Below are 20,603 nucleotides of genomic sequence, written 5' to 3' on the forward strand. Positions count from 1 at the left end.
TTTATTGTTATTGTCTGAACCTGGTTCAGCTTCATCAATAAAAAGACATTATCTCTGAAGTTATACCACATTTTTTTAAACTAATAAACCTTGAAAATAAACTATTTTTGGTTGAATTTTCAGATTAAATTGAACTTTCCCTACTTTGCTTCACTCTTACTTTTACTTTAGGCTGAAGGTTGTTTTTTTCTCCCTGATAAATCATCTCTTTATGAATTTGTCCTGGACAAACCTTTTCATGCCAGACAGAACAAACTGCTTGATGGTTCTGGTCATTTGTCTCCAACATTGTTCTGAATTCAAAATTTTGTTAGATCTTAAAAATAGAAAGAAAGTTTCATCTGTCTAGGATGTCATACTTAAAATGAAGTCTTGTCTTTTAATTCCAGGAAGGTTTGGTTTACCAGGGTGTTTCTGGCTCTTCACTAAACAGAGAAGAACATCTTCTCACCAAATCATCAAACTCCCTCAGATTCCTGCGGCTGGAGCTGCTTTAATCTGAGATTAACTGAGTCAAATCTACAGTTTACGCAAACCTCACGTGGTAAACAGTTGATGAGACGAAGGTTTACTGATCGCAGACAGAAAAGGACAAGATGGGATATTTGAACGGCTCAAAAGCCACTTTATCTTGAACAATTTGTCTGAGGTGAAGCCTTATCAGCTGATAGCACTTGAATGTTCCTCCGTGGACGTCAATACACAGGACTTTTGTGACCATCAACCCTTAATCTAAAGTAGATTTTTTTTTTAGAAACAAAACCTTAAATTTTAAGCATGAAGAGGATGCTTGTAGGGAGACATCCTATCAGACTTGATTGGTTTATAATCAAACTTTACTTATAAAACGCGCTCCTCATGGTTTGCTTGAAGCGCTTTACAATTTAAACATAAACACAGAAACTAAAGTAAAAACCCAAAACAGCAAGCCCTACCACAAAGGATCCCCACAGGGAAACACCAGGGCTGAAATAATGAGAAAGAGGTTCAAAGTAAATACATAAGATGTATGCAAAAACATGAAAAGGAAAATCAAATGTAATACCAAAAGTAATATAAAATAATAAATAAGCAGGTACGATCATGTAAAAGCATAATTAGAAAGGTGGGTTAAGACTCTTCTAAAAACCTCTGATGTTCTCCAGCAGAATGTTCCAGAGGTGAGGACCACAGTGGCAAATCCAGGCCTCACCGTGAATTAAGAGGTCACAAAGTCAAGCAGATGAAGAAGATCCAGCGAGTCTGAACTCTGTTTTAAATATATGCGCTTTGAATATGTCTGACTCCAGACAAGCTGTTTCCTCTGTGTTAAACGCACACAGTGTGCAGATTGTGCGATCTGCAGATGATTGTGTTAGGCTGTTCTTCAGAGAGCAGCCACAGGTGTTGTACATGCAAGGTAAAACCCAGAACAATAAAACATACTTCTCTGTTCCTATGCACTAGAAAACAATAGAAACAACTCTACTTAAGGAAGAAAATCCTATCAAAATTAATGAAATTTATGCTTTATTGTCATTGCACATAAATAAAAATGAAAATGGTAAACATCACTAAAGCAGCGCAGGTGCTGACTGGTAATGAATGCTGTAATTTAATGTTAAAAATCATTTAATATATATCATATATATCATGTATATCATGAATAGAAAAAACAAAGCAGCTTCTAGTTAAAAGGGAAAGTTTGAGCCTCTTTTATAAGTTTTTATAAGTTTTATAAGTTTTCACCGGTGCTTAGACGCTCTATGAGACCGTTCCATTGCATAGGTTTCAATACAGCCTCATTGAGCATGAAGTTTTATTTTGAATTCTGAGGTTCAATTTAGCTTGGGACAATCAAAAAAATAATATTTTTTTTTAAAAAATGACCAAATAAGAGTACAGAGTTGTGTCAGGAAGAGCATTTGCTGCCAAACCACCTGTTTGAATCAGTGAAAGCAGGTTTGCTGTGGAGACCCTGAAAGGATATGCCGATTTCAAAGAAAAAAATAAAAAACAAAAAACAATTTCAGGTAAAGAGTGAACTGCAAAACTAAATGTATGTAAAAAACCACGGGGCAACAGTTTCTTCCTTTTAAAGTTTAAACCAAAAAACGTTTTTAGAAACACAGTAAAGACGTAGCTTTTGTTTAGTCACGTGGATGTTTTTCTTCCTCAGGTGCTTCATCTTTTCAGTCCTTCCTCTGCAGTGTGAGGAAGCCCTGCAGAAGCAAAGTTTGGTTTTGTGTTTGCACAGGAACTGTACAGTGGAGCAGTGGGGTGACTCTGTGCAGATCAGATGAACAAAGCTGGGCCCGCCTCCCTCCGAGCTGATTGGATGACGAATGTGACACGTTAATCCTTTCAAGGAGGAAGAACCTGCTGATCTTTTTTCAGAGAGCATGTGTGGGCAGTCCCCGAGGTGATTGGTGGACATGCTCTCACTCCAATGATGACGAAACATCAGAAATGTGACTTAGTGCTCACAGGTTTTTAGCAGCAAAGGGAAAAAAACTAATACAATACTAAAACTAACTATTTTTATTCTAATCGGATGTGTTTCTTTCAATGTCCGCTAAAGGTTCTGCCTCCAGTTCTGCTTAAGGGAACTAAAGAAACGATCAATAATCCAGCAGAGCTAAAGCATTATCTGAGCGGGAGAAAAGTACACAATAAAATACACTGGATGTGATGGAATTTTGTCGTCCTCTGCTTTAAATGCTGGTATAAAAAAGAAAAAACCAAAGATCACTACACTCATATGTCCCACCTGAAGTCGAACTACAGCATTTTTCATCAGATTGAATAAAAAAAAAAGAATTCTGTGAAAAATGTGTGGAAAATGTGGAGCGACGGTAACAAAATTGTCATGGGTGGTTTGATCTGCGTCCGTCCATCCATTTTCAGGACCTGCTGAATCCCCTTTGGGGTCACAGGGCTGCTGTCGGGCGAAGGCGGGGGTCACCCTAAACAGGTCACCAGTCTGCTGCAGGACCCATCTGCATGGAAATCTTAGTTAAAGTTTGACATGCCCTGATGAAAGCATCACGTGTTTCCCAGCAGGACGTAACACTGAGGTGATGCCAGCAAACGCAGAACAGTAATTCAAGAGGGGATCCGTTTGAAAAAACAGCCTTTATCTGACTAAAATTCATTAGGACAATAAGAGGGTTTGGAAATGGTAAATACTTGTTTAGCGCTTTTCTACCTTCCTCGAAGGCCCAAAGCGCTTTACAGTCACAGTCCCATTCACACACATTCACACACTGATGGATCTGTTTGTCTACAAGTCCTTCTACGTATCAACTACAAGGTTTTTATTCATCTGCTCCTGATTCACAACAATTTGAAGAACGAAATGCTCACAAATGCAGTTTTACCCTCTTGAGACTCAAGCTCTTGTTTGATATGCCTTTCTTTTTATTTACCACAGGGCCTCAGGTCATCAGAATTAACTACAGTGGTAATAAAACCCACAATGTAATGTCCTTGTATATGGACGCCAAGTCTCAAGAGGTCAATCCTACTTTGTTTAATATATGTCCTCTATCATGACAAAAATGCTCCAAGAACATGTTAAAAACACGATTTTCATTGGAGGGGTCTTTAAGATGATTTTTTTGTTGTTGGAAAATTCGTAATACTGCTGTTTGATCCAGTTTTTCATTTTGTTTAGTAGAATTTCTTGCTTGTATAAACTCTTGTGTTCTCCTTTTGATTCATTTCACATCTGTGTTTACTTTAATTGTTATTTGTGTTTCTTTTTTATCTTTATGGTCATTTTGTGCAGTTCAAAAGATGATATTTTGAAAGCACAAAGCTCTTAACCACATACGGTAGTACATATTGATCCAAAACCAGACATGGAAAATAACCCAGTTTTGTGACTTAAGTGAACACAGCAGTAATGGGAGGCTTGAAGTAAAAGTAATTTTTCCTCTCAGAAAAGTAAAATGAAAAAGCTATGTTGTGCTGTAATGGCTGAAACTGAAAAAACAACGAGAAGTTATCTTCTCTTTATGGGTTATTTTATTGTGGATTATGGTTGTGGGTTAGATTAGGTTCATTCTGATTGCTGCTGTCCTCATCTCTCTAAACTAGTGTGAATAATAATAAGTAAAATCCACAAGAGAACACCAAAGCTCATACAGAAACACCTAAAAAAAACAACGAAAGTCACATTAAATGGCATAAAGGGAACTAAAGCAAAAAAGCAAGAAACGTCACGTGGTTGATGACACAAAAGAGATCTAAAAGTTAAAAAGTTATAATTAGAATGGTTTGTTAAAATATCTGCCATTTTCTTGTTATTCCTTCAAGATTGACTGTATTTTTGGCCTAAAAGGTAGTCGTGGTCCTGACCGGGAAGCTGTTTGAGGCCGCCATCCCTGTCTGTTACCTTGGTTACGCTTGAACACACACCGCTGGCCACTGCGCACGTCTGTGGCGACACCAACTATTTGTACAATCCTATTGGTTCCCGTTCTCTCACCAGACATCGTACACTGGCTGTCATTGGTCACCCGGTTCGTGGCTGTGTTTCCTGATCTGCTATTGGACAGCAGCTCATGGGGCTCACAGTGCCGCATGGTGCGCGTGAGCTGCGATTGGCCACGTGGGCGGGTACGTGAGTAAAGAGGGCCCGCTGAGCTGTCAACTCCATATATAAATACTTTGCAGGTAGAAGGGGGTTAAGCGGAGAGTTAACAATATTGATACTTTAAGTTTAACTGTAGCTGACGTCACAGACAGGTAAGGAGGATTTCTGAAGATTTTTTCTTATTTTTATTACTCTTGAAAAGTTTTAGGGGCCCAAAAGAGGACAAAAAACGATGCTGTGATTTAAATAGATGTATTACTAGTTAATAGAGAGAAGCTATATGTAGAAAATTAGTATCTGTTCGGTTAGGATTAGTAGTTTGATATCACTTTCTGCTTAAGCCTTAAGAGAAATGAGTAAGAGACGGTCCGTCACCTAAATTGTTCCGTGCAACACAAAAGTTTAAAAACAATGACAGCCTAGATTTTTGTCTAAAATAATGTAACTAAATGGACGTTTTGCTGACTACGTTTATCTTTATAAATACGCCACAAGCCAGCCTTTTTGCTGTACCGATCCATCAGTGTGACCTTGTACAGCCCGGCAGCCCTAACCTGCTTAAGACTAGTCGCAGAAAATCCCGTTGACCTTTCACCCACTGGGTCCTCTGTGCACATCTGGGTTCCTTTCTCTGCCGGAACGCACCGTTCCCACCTAGCCGGTCCGGGAAAACCTAATGATTGATAGTTTGCGGCTGCTGTTCGGGTCAAACGGTAGCGAGTTTGTCATCACATCTACTATTATATGCTAGCTAGCTCAGCTAATAATCTGCTAACAGTACGTCCTTAATGATGAGTCGTTAGGTCCAGTTCGTGAGCGGTGACCGTCAATTTGATTACTCAGCTTGACCACTTAAGTGCAGAGACCGGGTAAGTAGCTGTTGTTACCGATGAAGCTAACTGGTCAACAGTCATCTGTCCTGCTATTTGCGAGTGCAAATAGCCGCCCATATCCTATGAAGCGTCTGGATAACTAACTGTCACCTTCGTCTCTACCCATCATTCATTGCGTTTCTGGTAGTTGTTGACATTTTTTCTATCTTTTAGAGCTGTGTTATCATGCACTTTTAAACCCACTCCAGTGAAAATTGTGTTTTTGGTGTTGGATATGGTGTAAGATTAAAACTGCATTTCTCAGTATTTCTTTATTCAAATCAATGTGTATCGGAAGCAGATGAAAAGAAATCTGTTTGATAAAGCTCGTAATTTTGTAAAATCTACACCGCTCCATTCCGATGGATCCACTTACAGACAAATAGATCCATGTACGTTTTTGTTTTCCTCGTCTGAGCTGGAATCTGGATCCAAACTGTACGGCTGGACAGCTCAAATATTGCTCCCCATTTTTGTTGCACTGCTAATGTTAAGTTGGGTTGTGGCGGGCTGTAAACAGATGGATGACGGGAAGTGGGGCTGGGCTTATTCAATAGCAACTCTCTCATGTACAACTCGGAGGCAAATTTCTAATGAACCCCTGTTGCTCTGCAGAAACTATGTTCTAGAAAACAACACCGTTTTTGTTTTTTGGCTAAAAGTGGCATAGTCATAATTAAGGGACCGCCAGGAATGCTTTAAAAATAGATTTTAATAATTGACCGGAGTGGGACTTTTAAATGCTTTGTCAACTTTTCAGGATGCCTGGTTCAGCCCAGATTAGCTACATGGGACCGTGGCCCAAAGATGTGGGTATCATTGCCTTGGAGCTGTACTTCCCTTCCCATTTTGTGGACCAAGCGGAGCTGGAGCAGTACGACGGTGTGGCTGCTGGGAAGTACACCGTAGGCTTGGGCCAGGCCCGTATGGGGTTCTGCTCAGACCGTGAGGACATCAACTCTCTGTGCCTGACCGTCGTCCAGCGGCTCATGGAGAGGAACGGCTTGTCCTACGACAGCATTGGCCGCCTAGAGGTTGGCACCGAGACCATCATCGACAAGTCCAAGTCTGTCAAGACGGTGATAATGCAGCTGTTTGAGGACTCTGGCAACACAGACGTGGAGGGCATCGACACCACAAACGCCTGCTACGGTGGAACGGCCGCGCTCTTCAACGCCGTAAACTGGGTGGAGTCCAGCTCATGGGATGGTGAGCGAGCTTTATAGATCTGAAAAAAGGAGATAACTAAGGTGGCATTCAGCAGTACATTAGTGCTTAATGCTTTAGTAATAATTGATAGATGTGCTTTTTTTTAGTTCAAGGTCTACCTTAAAACAAAGGGTTTCTCTGCTGTCTCTTAAGTTTTGGTCTGGTTTTGTGTTTGACGTTTGTTGATGTTATTCAACAAATATTGTATGCATCTTGTTAATAACCTACGCATTCTTGGACGTTTTCTTCTTGTTTCCTCTTTTGGTACCCTGCCTTTTACTCCAAACAAGGAGGGATAGGCTCCAGCAAATTTACATCCATTTCCACTGTAACAGATGTGTTTCAGTGTCTCGCACAAGGACTCGTTTGAATGTAGGCAGTCATGGTAGGGAAATATTTTCTAAATCAAGCCACCTACTTGCTGCCGCCCTTACCTGCACTTCAATCTGCACTGTGTTCCTTTTCTAAACGGAGGTGGTTAAGGTGTAGTGCTGTAGATCAGAGGTACCCCTCTTCTCTGTAGCTGCTTTGGTAAATCAAGATCTCCTTTCAGACGGCACCTGTATGGAGGGGACGGCAAATTTCTAATGAACTCCTGCCGCTTTACAGAAATTATGTCCTAGAAAATGACACAGGTTTTTTGATTTTAGCTTTAACAGCAGAATCATAATGAAAAGACCAATGAGAACACTTTTACTATGGAACAACAGATGATCAGAGTGATTTTTAAGCTCTGACTGATCTGCTCCATTTTTCTGGTTACATGTCTCCTTGCCCTCTATGTTCATATTTCAGTCAAACGTGCAGAAACCTGGAGGGAAATCCCTTTAACATTCCCATTGAATGTAAATAAATTCCTTCATTTGTAAATTCTGAAAGTTTTTGTGCTACAACCTGAGTATGGATATGAGGAACCAACAAACCAGCATTTTCTTTCCAGCGGGGCGCCGCCGCTCTTTTGAAGATTGTATGAAATGTGTTTGAAGGTTTGCAGAGATGCTGATGAGACTTTCCTCCCCACGTTTCCACTGCTGTTGAGTCTCGGTCTCTTCTTGAACATCCTCTGTGCAGGACGCTTCGCCTTGGTAGTCGCAGGGGACATTGCCGTCTATGCCACAGGGAGTGCCCGGCCCACAGGGGGCGCTGGTGCAGTGGCCATGCTGGTGGGGCCTAATGCTCCATTAGCCTTTGAACGAGGTGAGTTTGTACTCTAAAGGCTCTCTGAGATTCAGCTAGACTGAGCAAAACTCAGCTAAACTGTTTGTTAGCGTCACGTTTTTAAATATTAATATGAAAAACTATGTTTGCTCAGCGTCAGTAATTAACATAACAGATTATGTATTTGATTCAGACTAAAAAAAACTTAAGAGCTGCTGTGAAGCCTTGGATAACCCAGGTCAGCTGAGGACTGATTGTGAAACACAGTCCTAAGAATCCGTTGAGCTGGAACAGAAAAAAATCAAACTTGCATGAACACCGAGATTGCAAAACAGCATTAAACCCACAAGTTAAACTAAGTCTCGTCACAGGAATGCAGCTCTCCATCAGTAAAAGGAAACAAAAGCACTCCAGCCTGAACAAAAGACATCCGAATAGTGAAAAAATAAAGACGTCTGAACCTTTCAGGTCTGCGGGGAACACACATGCAACACGCCTACGACTTCTACAAACCAGACCTGATGTCCGAATACCCTGTGGTGGACGGCAAGCTGTCCATCGAATGCTACCTCAGTGCCTTGGATCGCTGCTACTCTGTGTACCGCAACAAGATCCACACACAATGGCAGAGAGGTGGGTACACACAGATAAACACAGTGACACTCAGCTGTATCTAAAACTACAGGAGAGACGTTTACTCCGTACTGAAGGTGTAGTTTCATGCAGACGTAGAGACTAAGGTTCAGGTTCATTTGGCTTCTGACCTGACGGTGTGGCTGCAGGTCCTTTCAAAGGCTACTAATATACTGATATAAGGCTTTAAAAAGCCTTCATTTTTGGTTGAATGGGTCTTACCTTTTTTTCGTAAACGAGATTTGACTTCCTGTCACTTAAAAAAAAAAACATTTCCAGGATGCGCTGTGCCAAGAGGTTGTGAGCTGGTTATAAATCGTTAACACTAATCGTTAAAACTGAGTAGTTTATGGTCCTCGGTGTGGGAAAAGTGCCTCTAAATCAGGGATTACTTGTGGTGGATAAAACTGGCCAGTAGAAATCCTCATGGGGGGAAACGCCACGATTTGCCGAAAGTCAATTAAAGTTGGCACAACAGGGATCAAATCACACTCCAGCTGGTTTTTTCCTCCCCATTTTAATATACTCATGGTCTTAAAGTAGAATTTGTGTTCTTAAAAATGTAACTTCTGTAAATCTGTAGACACCCTGCAAGAGCATGTTAATATTGTTTAGAGAGCTGACTGCAGACACTGCGAGCTGTGAAGATGAACACCTTCATCTTGTGACCAGAAGCTGTTTTCTGTGTGTTTATGTCACAGAGGGTTCAGATCAGCGCTTCAGTCTGGAAGATTTCGGCTTTTTGGTCTTCCACTCTCCGTACTGCAAGCTGGTGCAGAAGTCGGTGGCTCGGCTGATGCTCAACGACTTCCTGAACCATCCCAACCCCAACACGGAGACCGGGCCCTTCACCGGCCTGGATGCCTTCAGGTACCAGAAGAGCATCGCTCATGGTTTTTTAGAACGGGCACGGCTCACAGTAGATGCTTCCATCTGCACCAGTTTCATGGATGAAGGTCACCAGATCTCATCTTACTGTTTGCTGCTCTTGTCTTAAAGAGACGTGAAGCCAGAGGAAACCTACTTCGACAGGGACGTGGAGAAGGCCTTCATGAAGGCCAGCGCAGATCTGTTTGAGAGGAAGACAAAGACGTCTCTTTTGATCTCCAACCAGAATGGAAACATGTACACGCCCTCTGTTTACGGCTGCCTGGCCTCCGTCATTGCAGAGTACGTATCCTGCTCCTCACTAGCATGAAGCTGAAGGTGCAGGGAGTCCGTTCACAGTCCATTCTGAGTTTCCAGGAGCCCCGAAACCTGATGTTAGGATAATCAGCCCTCAGATCTAAATAATGCACACCAGGAGATGGACTGGACTAAGACAGTGCTCATCTAGTTGGCTATTTGCTGTAAGATAAGGATCTTATCAAAAGACTTGTGGGCTGTAAGGCCTGGAATTGATTCCAGACTTCTGTTCTGCAGCCATCTGTGTCACCTTGTGTCTACAGCTTTTTGATATAAAGTGGCGCAGTGAAGACTCAGGGTATTGTTGGTGTTTTCCTGCATATTCTAGTGTTGTGTGTCTTTGGGGGTTTTGTGTTGTGTGTCAACAGATTGTGTCTTGTGTCTTGACGCAGGCACAGCCCCTCACAGCTGGCAGGACAGAGGATTGGAGTCTTCTCCTACGGCTCAGGCTTTGCTGCTTCTCTGTATTCCCTCAAGGTCACACAGGACCACACCCCGGGTGAGTTCAGAGGCATGCTGGGAAGGAGGCCGGAGTCTGGAATCTGGGAGATGACAGTGGTGTGATGTGTTCTGGTTACAGGATCAGCTTTGGATAAACTGGTTTCCAGCTTGAGTGACCTGGGAGTCCGACTGGACTCCAGGAAGAAGGTTGCCCCTGCAGTCTTCTCTGACAGCATGAAGCTGAGAGAAGACACTCACCACTTAGGTACGTTCACTTCACCGCAAACGTTCAGGTTTCATGAAGCGCACTTTTGTTTTCACCAAAATACTGTGAAAATGTAATGCATGACTTGTTGGCTAAAGCTGAACAAAACGATATAACATGCAATATTAGGAATGTGGCACAGTTAACAAAAAAAAACATCTGTTGCCAAGGAATTTAAAAAATGTACTTTTACAGATTCTTTTAAAAAGGACGTAGAACTGTTCGTCACCTTCAGGCGACCAAAACATACAATGGTTGCTATGGACATAAAATCAACAAAACAGCCGCCATAATGAAAAAGGTTTTTTTAATAACAGCTATGACCAGGGGTAGAAGGGGGAGGGGCTTGTAGCAGCTGCTCAGCCAGAGAGGGTGAGTCAAAGCAGCTTTAATCAATATTCTAACTTGGTCTACACATGATGTTCCCTGACATGTAGAAAGTGGAGCTTTGAGCGGCAGTCAGCAAAAATAATTCTGACGTTTCAGGTACTGTGACATCAAAGGCTGCAGTCAGTGGCTGAACTGAGTCTGTTTTCCTTGACGCTTTAGACCGGAGGTGATAAATATGTAGAAGCAGCTGACGTCTCGCGTCATTTCACAGACTAGAGTCTTCATGTCTCCACTCAGACATTTATCTGAGTCCGTTTATCTTACAATTTCAGGATTATCTTTGTTGTTTGTTCACCCACCCACCACACTGATAAAGGATCAATGATGAAAGGCAGTGACCCCCCCCAAGCGATAAATTACTGTCGTGTCTTCAGTGGATGATTTACTCAATTTTTAATCTTCTAAAACAAAAAAATTGATCAGAAATAGATTTTTAAAGAAGATGCCAAATATATTATTATATAACTGTAGTTTTCTGACTAGAGGTGACTCCTGAGTAGAAGCTGCAGACACACAAAAAAATGCATAATAGAGAATAAAAAGAATAAAAAATCGGATACAAAATGCGTGACAAACTCTACTCAGGTACGTAAAAAAGAGCTGTAAAGGAATTGCATCCAATCAGGATTTTAAACATGTTAAAGCTGTTGCTATCAACTGCCAAAAATACCCCCTTGAAATATGGATGCACCTTAAAGTGTCACAAATCTAGGTAACTAGCTGTTAAAACCTTCTTGAAACCACCATTAACTATTTTAATCCATCATTTATGTGATAGAAATGTCTTTTTTTTTACTTTATATACAGTAGTTTCCGATGTCTCAGCTTACCTGCAGTAACACTATTCACAGAATCATTTGGAGCCTTTATAACGAATATTGACACACACAAAAAGGAACTACAGCGCACTCTAGCGGTTGTTGCTTTTTTTTCTTCTTCTTTCAATCACATCTAAGTTGCATTATAACTCCTACCCCCGGCCAAACTGGAAAAAAAACGCCGCTCATAGGCAGAAAAATATGCTATATTATTAATTTAACTAACTACGTTACTCTTTGGTGCTGCAGTCCCAGTTCTAAAAAGATTCAGCTATCATATGTTCAAATATTTTTCTTTGAGTGGATACATTAAAGGGTGATTTTGCTAGTAAAAATTGTAAGTTATTTGACAAGCAAGAGCTGGTTTTATCTGTAATTGATGCTTTCCATTTATCTTTCATCACTACAGAGAAAACTGTATCCTAAGGAGTGACATCAGGGTGTTTTGAATAAGGAAAGTGCTGAAGACCTGCAGCCTTTGTATTAAAAACATGCAGTCTTAGTCCAATTGTAGGGAGATGACACTGTTCCATGCAGATGTCTGCATTTCAGCTAAACGGAACCTTTTTTTTTTTTCACAGCCAGCTATGTCCCTCGAGGCTCTGTGGACGATCTGTTCCCCGGAACGTGGTACTTGACCAGAGTGGATGAAAAGCATCGCAGGGAATATTCCCGTAGACCTCTGGATGACGACCTGCCTGCAGAGCCAGAGCTGGTTTGCTTGGGAGCTGCTGCTCAGGTAGGAGAATAACTGAGATGATGCTGTTGTTGTGGCCACCGGGACTGACTGATGGCCCTGTGGCAGAGTGTTCTGCTACGTTCACACTGGGCATGTGACGCATTCATGCACATGGTGTTCCCACTGGACTATCACTATCCAATAGTAGCACATGTCCTCCACTCACAGCTGGAAGAGGCTTGGTGTAAATCTCATGAATCTTGCTCCAGGCTTTTTCTTTCTCAGTTCTATTCTGATAAACGACTTGCTGTCATTGAATTCCAGCCGGGCAACAACTGCAATTATTCATTTCTCTTCCATGACCAATTTGGCGTTTCCATGAATTAAAAAGGACACTATCCATACATCACTACCAAATCCAAGTCTTTTAATGGTCAAAGTTCGACCTGGTTGGACTTTCAATGCGTGTTCAGTGGTGTGTTTTGTATGTAGAGCTCGAAAGCGGACTTAAAGACCCACTCTAATGAAAACATGTTCTTGTAGCCTTTTTTTCATGATGGAGGACATTTGTAAAAGAGTTTAAGATTAAAAGTACCTTTCTGAGTGTTTCTTTATTCAATCATGATGGATGAGGAGCAGATAAAAGCGCTTTTGAAAAATCTCTGTGACTAAGCAACTGGGATGGGGGGGCCAGAATGCCCTCGCTCCGCTCCATTCTGATACTTGCAGATGAATAGATGCATGTACGTCTTTGTTTTCCTCGTCTGAGCTGGAATCTGGATCAGAACTCTTCGGCTGGATGGATCCAATGTTGCTCGCCATTTTTGTTGCATCGCAAATGTTAGCTTAGGGGTATGGAGGGCTGTAAGCTATTGGGAGAGAGTATAAATAGAGGGATAATGGGAAGTCAGCAGAGGCTTACTTCTGAGCCAACAGAAATAAGTCTCTGCTACACGTTTTTCTTTATTTTGGCAAAAAAACGGCTAATTCTAATTAAAAGGCAGCGACTAGTTTTGAGCCAGATGCCAACTTGGACAGGGAAAACAAAGACTGACATGGATCCTGGATGCATCATAATCGAGTGGAGCTGGAAGTTTGTGCCCCCCAGCCTATTTTCTACGTCACAGATATCTTTTCAAACTGCATTTTTACCTTTCTGCTCCTAATTCACAAAGATTTGAATTAAGAAATGCTATACTCAAATGCAATTTTGAGCTTATTTTTCTTTCTATTTGTCCTCCATAATGAGAAAGACGCCAGAAGAACATGTTATAATGTTGATTGAGGAAGCACTTCACTACTGTTGCATGTCAGCACTGGGCTGCTTTTCTCTCTCTTCTCAAGCTGCTGGACTTGCCTTAACTGCTTAACTTCCATCTGCTGTTGTCACTGCGAAAAAGGAATCCTGCAGCTCAGGTTCAGGATGTCTTGCTTTTGTCTTGCAGCACATCCCAAGTCCAGTCAAGAAGATGCCTCGCATCCCGGCCACCACCACAGCTCCTGAGGCCAGCAGCTAGGAGAGCGTGCAGACTTCCTCTGAGTCATCTTGGTCCAGCAGAGTAAAGGTCCAGCAACAACCCAGAAGAGAAACCAGCTCCTCCACAGCCCCTGAATTGTAGCAGAAGAGGGAGACCCAAAAGATTCCCCTCTGCCTGTGACCCCCCCCCCACATCTACCATTAGGATTTAACAGAGCTCGTCTGAAATGCTGCATGTGACTGCCTTTTAGATCTTTGTCATTTTAAATCGTGTCTATTGGGCGGCTGTAGGCCTCACTGAGGCATGACTTGGCCGTTCAACACCAGGGGCGACGCCCTGTGCTGCCCTGCTCCAGGCTTCAGCTGCTTACAGACTGCTGCTTCTCAACATCTTCATGTTGCTCTTTCTTGGATCTAGGAACCCGCTTTGTGAGCTGCAGCTTCCTTCAGTCAGTTTGTCCACATTTCATTTGCCAAACAATCACAAGAGTGCATCAAGTCCTGTCTGCGAGATCCGCGGTATTCCAGAGCCGCCTGCTTCGATCCATTTGTCAGACTGGAACTGATCAGGATTTTCGTCGTCAGGTATCTCCCTCTGAGTGACGGTGGAACCTGAATGCATTTCATAGTGATGCCTCTCTAAAACACTAATTAACAAGCATTTATTTATCAAATGTAGAAGCTGGAACTAAAAAGACCCTCAAAGGTTTGAAACCTGTCTGCCAGAAACCATCAGCCTTTGCGGCACTGTGACTTCCTGCCGGCGGCGGCGGCAGCAGCGGCGGCTCTGGGGAGCTGGATTGTTTAGTGTAAAGCTGAGCTCCTTGAGGAGAAGCCTTACAGAGTGTAGATAAAGCGTTTCATCAGACGATGTACAGATCTATTCTTTTAAATTGTACAGTCATCCGGTTGCTGTGATGCTGGGCTGTGTGGTCATACCGGCTTCAGTGTCGCTGGTATGTCTGAGTGCGGCTGGTCTCAGAGCTCAAACCGACCTTTTCTAGCATCAGTGATCATGTACAGAACAAAGTCAGATTATTTATGTGATGTAGATATGAGTGTGTTCGGATCTGCTGAGTCATGTAAAGGCATGAATAAAGGGATTCTGAACCTGAGAGGTGTTCTGATGTGTTCTTCACAGCTGGTAATCAACGGAACTTCAGGAGTGGATCCAACAGAACAGTTGAGTTTCCCCATCGGCCACCACATTGAACTAACAACAGTTAATCTTTGACTGGAACTAGAATGCAGAACAGGAGCCACGCTTATTGAGGACCAACACTGCCACCTTGAGTTTTGTTGGTGAAATGCAGTAATGTTTTTTTTTTTTCCTGTCTGCATGTCACTCATGCATGTTTGCTTCAAGTAGAAGTAAAAATTGTTTGTCCTACCAGAGAAAATTATGTTTTCAATAAAACACTGACATGACAACCAATGTCAAACCAGGATTCACATCAGTCCTCTCTGAGGCAGACAAATAAAGTCCAGTATAAACCGATTCACTGACCTAAAATCAATCCAGGACATCTTTGGCCAAAACTTCTACCAGTGTGACTCGGATAAAAAAAAAAGTGAACTTTATTGAGTTTAAGCCACTCGGATGTGAATTTCCTACCGCCGCTCTGCAGAAACTATGCTATAGAAAACAACAGATTTCTTTTATTTTGACTAAAACGGCATAAACATCCTTAAGAGACCACAGGGAACTCATTTACAATAGATTTAAGAAAGATTAACCTGTAAAATAAATGACTAAATTAAAAATAAATCAAAGCAACTGATGCTTTCAAAGCTTGGTGAAAGACAGCTAGGAAGCCACCCTATTGACGTGTTTAACTTTATCACAAAATAAGCCTCTATCATGATTGTATTAGTCAAATTAAAAAACATCTACCTTTATGAACCGACACATTGAGAACATCATTGTGTGTGTCTGTGTCCAGGAATGGTTTGATTCCATATTAGTGGTTGGTGGCATGGAAGGATAGCACAATCCAAGGAAAGCTCATTATTGTAATTGTCCCCTTTTCAAATGTAAATCTGCTTTTCTGAATAACTTCCTGACTAGAGAAAAATTAATTGTCCAGTCAATTCTTACACTACAATTCCCAGAACCCCACCCCTTCAAATTTGGTATCCCTGAAAACCCCCAGTAGTATGCAGATATATTCTGGTTTAGAAATGTCCTAGTCTGAGGACAAATTTGCATTGCTGGTCGTCAGGAGGATATGGACACGTTTTAATTGCACTAAATCTATTCAAAAATCTTTAGTTGAATGTCTTAATAGGGTACACATCTCTCCACTGCAGGCTGCTTCCCTGTAACTACTCTACAGTCTGAGCAATATTAATCAAAAGTTGGAAATGCCTTACATAGGTCAGCAAAACAGGCTGGTGTGTCGCATAAAGGGTTAAAAAACTGATGGAATAGTAGGAATGTGGACCTCACACCTGTCTAATAATCATCATTTTTGAGGACTGAAGTGACTTTGAATGTGGCATGGTTGTTGGTGCCATTCGGGCCCGGTCTGAGTATTTCAGAAACTGCTGATCTACTGGAATTTTCACCCACAACCATCTCTAGTGTTTACAGAGAATGGTCCAAAAAAGAGAAAATATCCAGTGAGCGGCAGTTCTGTGAACAGAAATGCCTTGTTGATGGTCAGAAGAGAATGTCCAGACTGGTTCCAGCTGATACAAAGACAACAGTAATTCAAATGACCATTAGTTACAACCGAGGTCTGCAGAAGAGCATCTCTGAACGCACAACACGTCCAACCTTGAGGCAGATGGACTACAGCAGCAGAAGACCACACTGGGTGCAACTCCTGTCAGCTAAGAACAGGAATCTGAGGCTACAATTCACACAGACTCACCAAAACTGGACAATAGAAGATTATAAAAACTTTGTCTGGTCTGATGGGTCTCCATTTCTGCTGTGACATTCAAATGTTAGGGTCAGAATTTGGCATCAACAACATAAACCATAGATCCATCCTGCCTTGTATCAATGGTTCAGGCTGGTGGTGGTGTAATAGTGTTGGGGATATTTTCTTTGCACACTTTGGGCCTCTCAGTACCAGTTGACCATGGGTCCAATGCCACAGCCTACCTGAGTATCGTTGCTGACCACGTCCATCCCTTTATGACCACAGTGTACCAGCTGAAATAACTGAAAATGTCATACTCTAGGTTCTCTAAAGTAGCCACCTTTTGCTTTGATCACTGCTTTGCACACTGTTGGCATTCTCTTGATGAGCTTCAACAGGTAGTCACCTGAAATGGTTTTCCAACATTGGTGACCCTTTTGTCTTCACTCTGTGGTCCAGCTCACCCCAAACCATCTTGACTGGGTCCAGGTTTGGTGACTGTGGAGCCTGGTCATCTGCAGCACCCCATCACTCTCCTTCTTGGTCAAATAGCCCTTACACAGCCTGGAGGTGTGTCTGGGGTCATTTTCCTGTTGAAAAATAAATAATGGTCCAACTAAACGCAAACCAGATGGAATAGCATGCTGTGGTAGCCACGCTGGTTCAGTATGCCTTCAATTTGGAATAAATCCCCAACAGAGTCACCAGCAAAGCACCCCCACACCATCACACCTCTTCCTCCATGCTTCATGGTGGGAACCAGGCATGTAGAGTCCATCCGTTCATCTTTTCTGCGTCGCACAAAGACACGGTGGTTGGAACCAAAAAACTCACATTTGGACTCATCAGACCAAAGCACGGATTTCCACTGGTCTAATGTCCTTTCCTTGTGTTCTTTAGCCCAAACAAGTCTCTTCTGCTTGTTGCCTTTCTTTAGCAGTGATTTCCTAGCAGATATTCTACCATGAAGGCCTGATCCACACAGTCTCCTTGTAACAGTTGTAGAGATGTGTCTGCTGCTAGAACTCTGTGTGCCATCGAGCTGCTCTCTAATCTGAGCTGCTGTTAACCTGCCATTTCTGAGACTGCTGACTCGGATGAACTTATCCGCAGCAGCAGATGTGACTCTTGGTCTGCCTTTCCTGGGGCGGTCCGCATGTGAGCCAGTTTCTTTGTAGCGCTTGATGGTTTTTGTGAATGCACTTGGGGAGACTTTCAAAATTTTCCCAATTTTTCAGACTGACTGACCTTCATTTCTTAAAGTAATAATGGCCACTCGTTTTTTCTGTACTTAGCTGCTTTTTTCTTGCCATAATACAAATTACAACAGTCTATTCAGTAGGACTATCAGGTGTTTATCTATATGACTTCTGCACAACACAACTGATGGTCTCAACCCCATAAATAAGGCAAGAAATCCCACTTATTAAACCTGACAGGGCACACCTGTGAAGTGAAAAACATTTCAGGTGACTAACTACCTCTGGAAGCTCAAGAGAATGCCAAGAGTGTGCTAAGCAGTAAAAATCCCAGCAAAAGGTGGCTACTACGAAAAACCTAGAATATGACATATTTTTAGTTGTTTCACACTTTTTTGGAATGTATATAATTCCAGTTCCATAGTTTTGATGCCTTCAGTGTGAATCTACAATTTTCATAGTCATGAAAATAAAGAAAACTCTTTGAATGAGAAAGTGTGTCCAAACTTTTGGTCTGTACTGTACATGGATCTATTTGACTACAGTGGATGCATCAGAATGGAGCAGCGCAGGGAGCTAGTGGCTTGTCATTGTAAGTCCTACTGCATTGTGGTTGTCCATAATGATTTGATTAAAAAAAACTGTCAGTTTTCTTAATATATGTTTTCTATCAAGAAAAAAATGCTACAAGAACACGTTAAAGCACCCTATTTCTGCTGGAGGGGGTTTTAAAGGCCGCGTGTATTTGAGCGCGCGCGGTCCCGCTCTGTCCAAAGCAGCAGCGGTGGCATGACCTGAAGCTGTCCAGCTGCGGGCGGGTACCGCCGCGGTCTACACGCACACAGACCGGATCGCTGTGCTGCAGCTGGGCTCAGAGGGTGCTGCGCAAACTCCACCCTCGCGCCTCGTCAGGGTGGAGTTTGAGCAGCACCACAACTCCTAGCAGACAGGGAGGGGAGCGAAGGAAAAGCAGCGCTTGGCCTCTTCCGTCATTAAAAAACGGATTTTGTTCTGGAATTAAAAGTGGAGAAAAGTTCGACGAGGCGGGTCCCACTGCTGGAAGCGCCGCCGTCGACGGAATCGGATTCCCGCGCGCAGGTCAGACCTTCAGAGTTTTTATTTTACCAACTTCGAAAGTTTCGAGTTTGTGGCCAGGGGTCTGTGACGTCACCAGAACGATCAAAAGAACCTGAGCGAAGTGACGTGTTTACGGCTAACGGCTGCGCGCGAGGCACAGTTAAGATTACACGAAGAGGAAACGAGTTTGAAGTTACACGCGCCACATAGACATTGCCCCCCCCTCCCCTCACAACACAGACACACACACACACGCTAACACGCACGCACGCAGCTGAACCGCCGTGTCAGTGGGGCACACAGTGTGCCCCACTGAGTGTGTCCGCCGCTGCGCCCTGGAGGTTACACGAAAGCCCGTCGGGTCGCGCGGCTCGTGTTTCGGACAGGCTCCCATCAGGAGGCCCTGCGGGCCGCACCGCGCCGCTCCTGGGCGTGTTCCTCCGCGCTCTCAACCTGTAGCCTCCGGCTGCACATTCTTCCTGCACGCGGACGAGCCGCCGCGCGGCTTTGCTTTGTAGTCGTTCGTTGACATTCCCGTTTGGATGCGGCTGGAATCCCACTACTAACACCGCTGAGAGATCTGAGTGTGACGCGACTACTGTCTATTTCAGTTTGACGGAGCTGAAGAGGAATTCTTGCGAACACAAAAGAGAGATGGGGATGTAGATCAAAATAACCACCATTGAAAACATGCGACAAACACGAATAATTACATTCTTTTGTTTCACTTTAGATTTCGACTCTCATCTTTTCTTCATTGATGGACTGAAATAAAACGTTCAGTATTTCCTCAGGTGATTTACATTTTGAGGAAAAACAACTTTTGGAGGGTTTTTAAAAGTTCATAGGAAAAAAAGAATTCTTCAGGTTTGCACCTGAAGTATATCAAAACAAATGAATGTATGCACTTCAGTTAGTAATTTAGTCAAATCTGATGTAGATTCACATATAAAAATGTTCTAAAATATTCCTGGACATGAACAAGAACATGAGAGAAATATTATATATTATATTTTCACAAGGATATCAATTTTTTCACAGAATCACTTTGTTTTAGTCAATGTTTTTGGGGGCTACTGTTCGAGAAATCGGCATGAACTCCCTGCTCTTCATTCTAATGCATCCATGGATGCATGTACGTCTTGGTTTTCCTCCTCTGTAATCTGGTTCTAAAACTGTACGACTGGATCCATAGCTACAACCTTGCTTGTCATTTTTGTTGCGCCGGTAATGTTGGGTTGGGGATGTAATGGTGGGAGAGTGTGCAAGCAGAGAGCTCTCAGTTGTGGGTGACGGGTAGGGGGATCGGGGTTGCTCTGTGCCAGGGGTCCCACCTGGGGAAGTACTGATGAACGTCTGCTGCTCTGCAGAAACTATGTCCTAAAAATGTGGCTAAAAAACGGCATAATCATAATTAAAAGACCACTGGGAACACTTTACACTAGATTAAAAGATGATCGAGTGGGACTTTAACGTATAGAATAAATCAATGATGGGACCAAACAATGGTTTATAATGGCTTTTTTTTCTATGCACGCATCATTTCTGGGAACCTTTTGGTGTGAGCCGGAAAAGATCATTCTCAGGGTTTTAACTCCTCCTCCTCAAAGATCTTTAAATCTAAATATAATTTTAAAAAGAACGCTTCAGAAGATAAGAGGAAGTATAAATGTATGCTTAATCATTGAACTTTGTCTTAAAAAACAGTTCAGGGGTGTCTGGTGTTGTGTGACCAGATGCTCTCGTATTAA

At 42.6% G+C, this 20,603-nt stretch overlaps 2 protein-coding genes across 5 annotated transcripts in view; both read left to right on the plus strand.

The window, feature by feature from the left end:
• Positions 1-4,600: 4,600 nt before the first annotated feature.
• On the plus strand, positions 4,601-14,821 carry hmgcs1 (3-hydroxy-3-methylglutaryl-CoA synthase 1). Of its 2 annotated transcripts, none has more exons than XM_011482022.2 (10): positions 4,601-4,731; positions 6,212-6,660; positions 7,732-7,857; positions 8,287-8,451; positions 9,153-9,321; positions 9,451-9,621; positions 10,029-10,135; positions 10,217-10,342; positions 12,132-12,289; positions 13,675-14,821. In XM_011482022.2, the coding sequence occupies exons 2-10, from the start codon at positions 6,213-6,215 to the stop codon at positions 13,744-13,746; spliced, it is 1,542 nt and encodes a 513-aa protein (XP_011480324.1). In that variant the 5' UTR covers positions 4,601-4,731; position 6,212; the 3' UTR covers positions 13,747-14,821. The 2 variants fall into 2 exon arrangements, with proteins under 2 accessions (XP_011480324.1, XP_004075091.1); XM_004075043.3 differs by lacking the exon at positions 4,601-4,731 and adding an exon at positions 5,241-5,448.
• A 3,844-nt stretch (positions 14,822-18,665) lies between these two features.
• Positions 18,666-20,603, plus strand: part of tln1 (talin 1) — a 76,981-nt gene continuing 75,043 nt past the window's right edge. Inside the window, exon 1 of one of the 3 annotated variants that reach the window (XM_020707844.2) lies at positions 18,666-18,873. The gene's annotated coding sequence lies outside the window, so the exon portion shown is untranslated. The remainder of the gene's footprint in view (positions 18,874-20,603) is intronic. The other 2 variants (XM_020707845.2, XM_011482023.2) reach the window with 2 other exon arrangements.

The sequence above is a fragment of the Oryzias latipes genome, chromosome 12 (assembly GCF_002234675.1).
Source record: "Oryzias latipes chromosome 12, ASM223467v1".
Classification (NCBI taxonomy): domain Eukaryota; kingdom Metazoa; phylum Chordata; class Actinopteri; order Beloniformes; family Adrianichthyidae; genus Oryzias; species Oryzias latipes.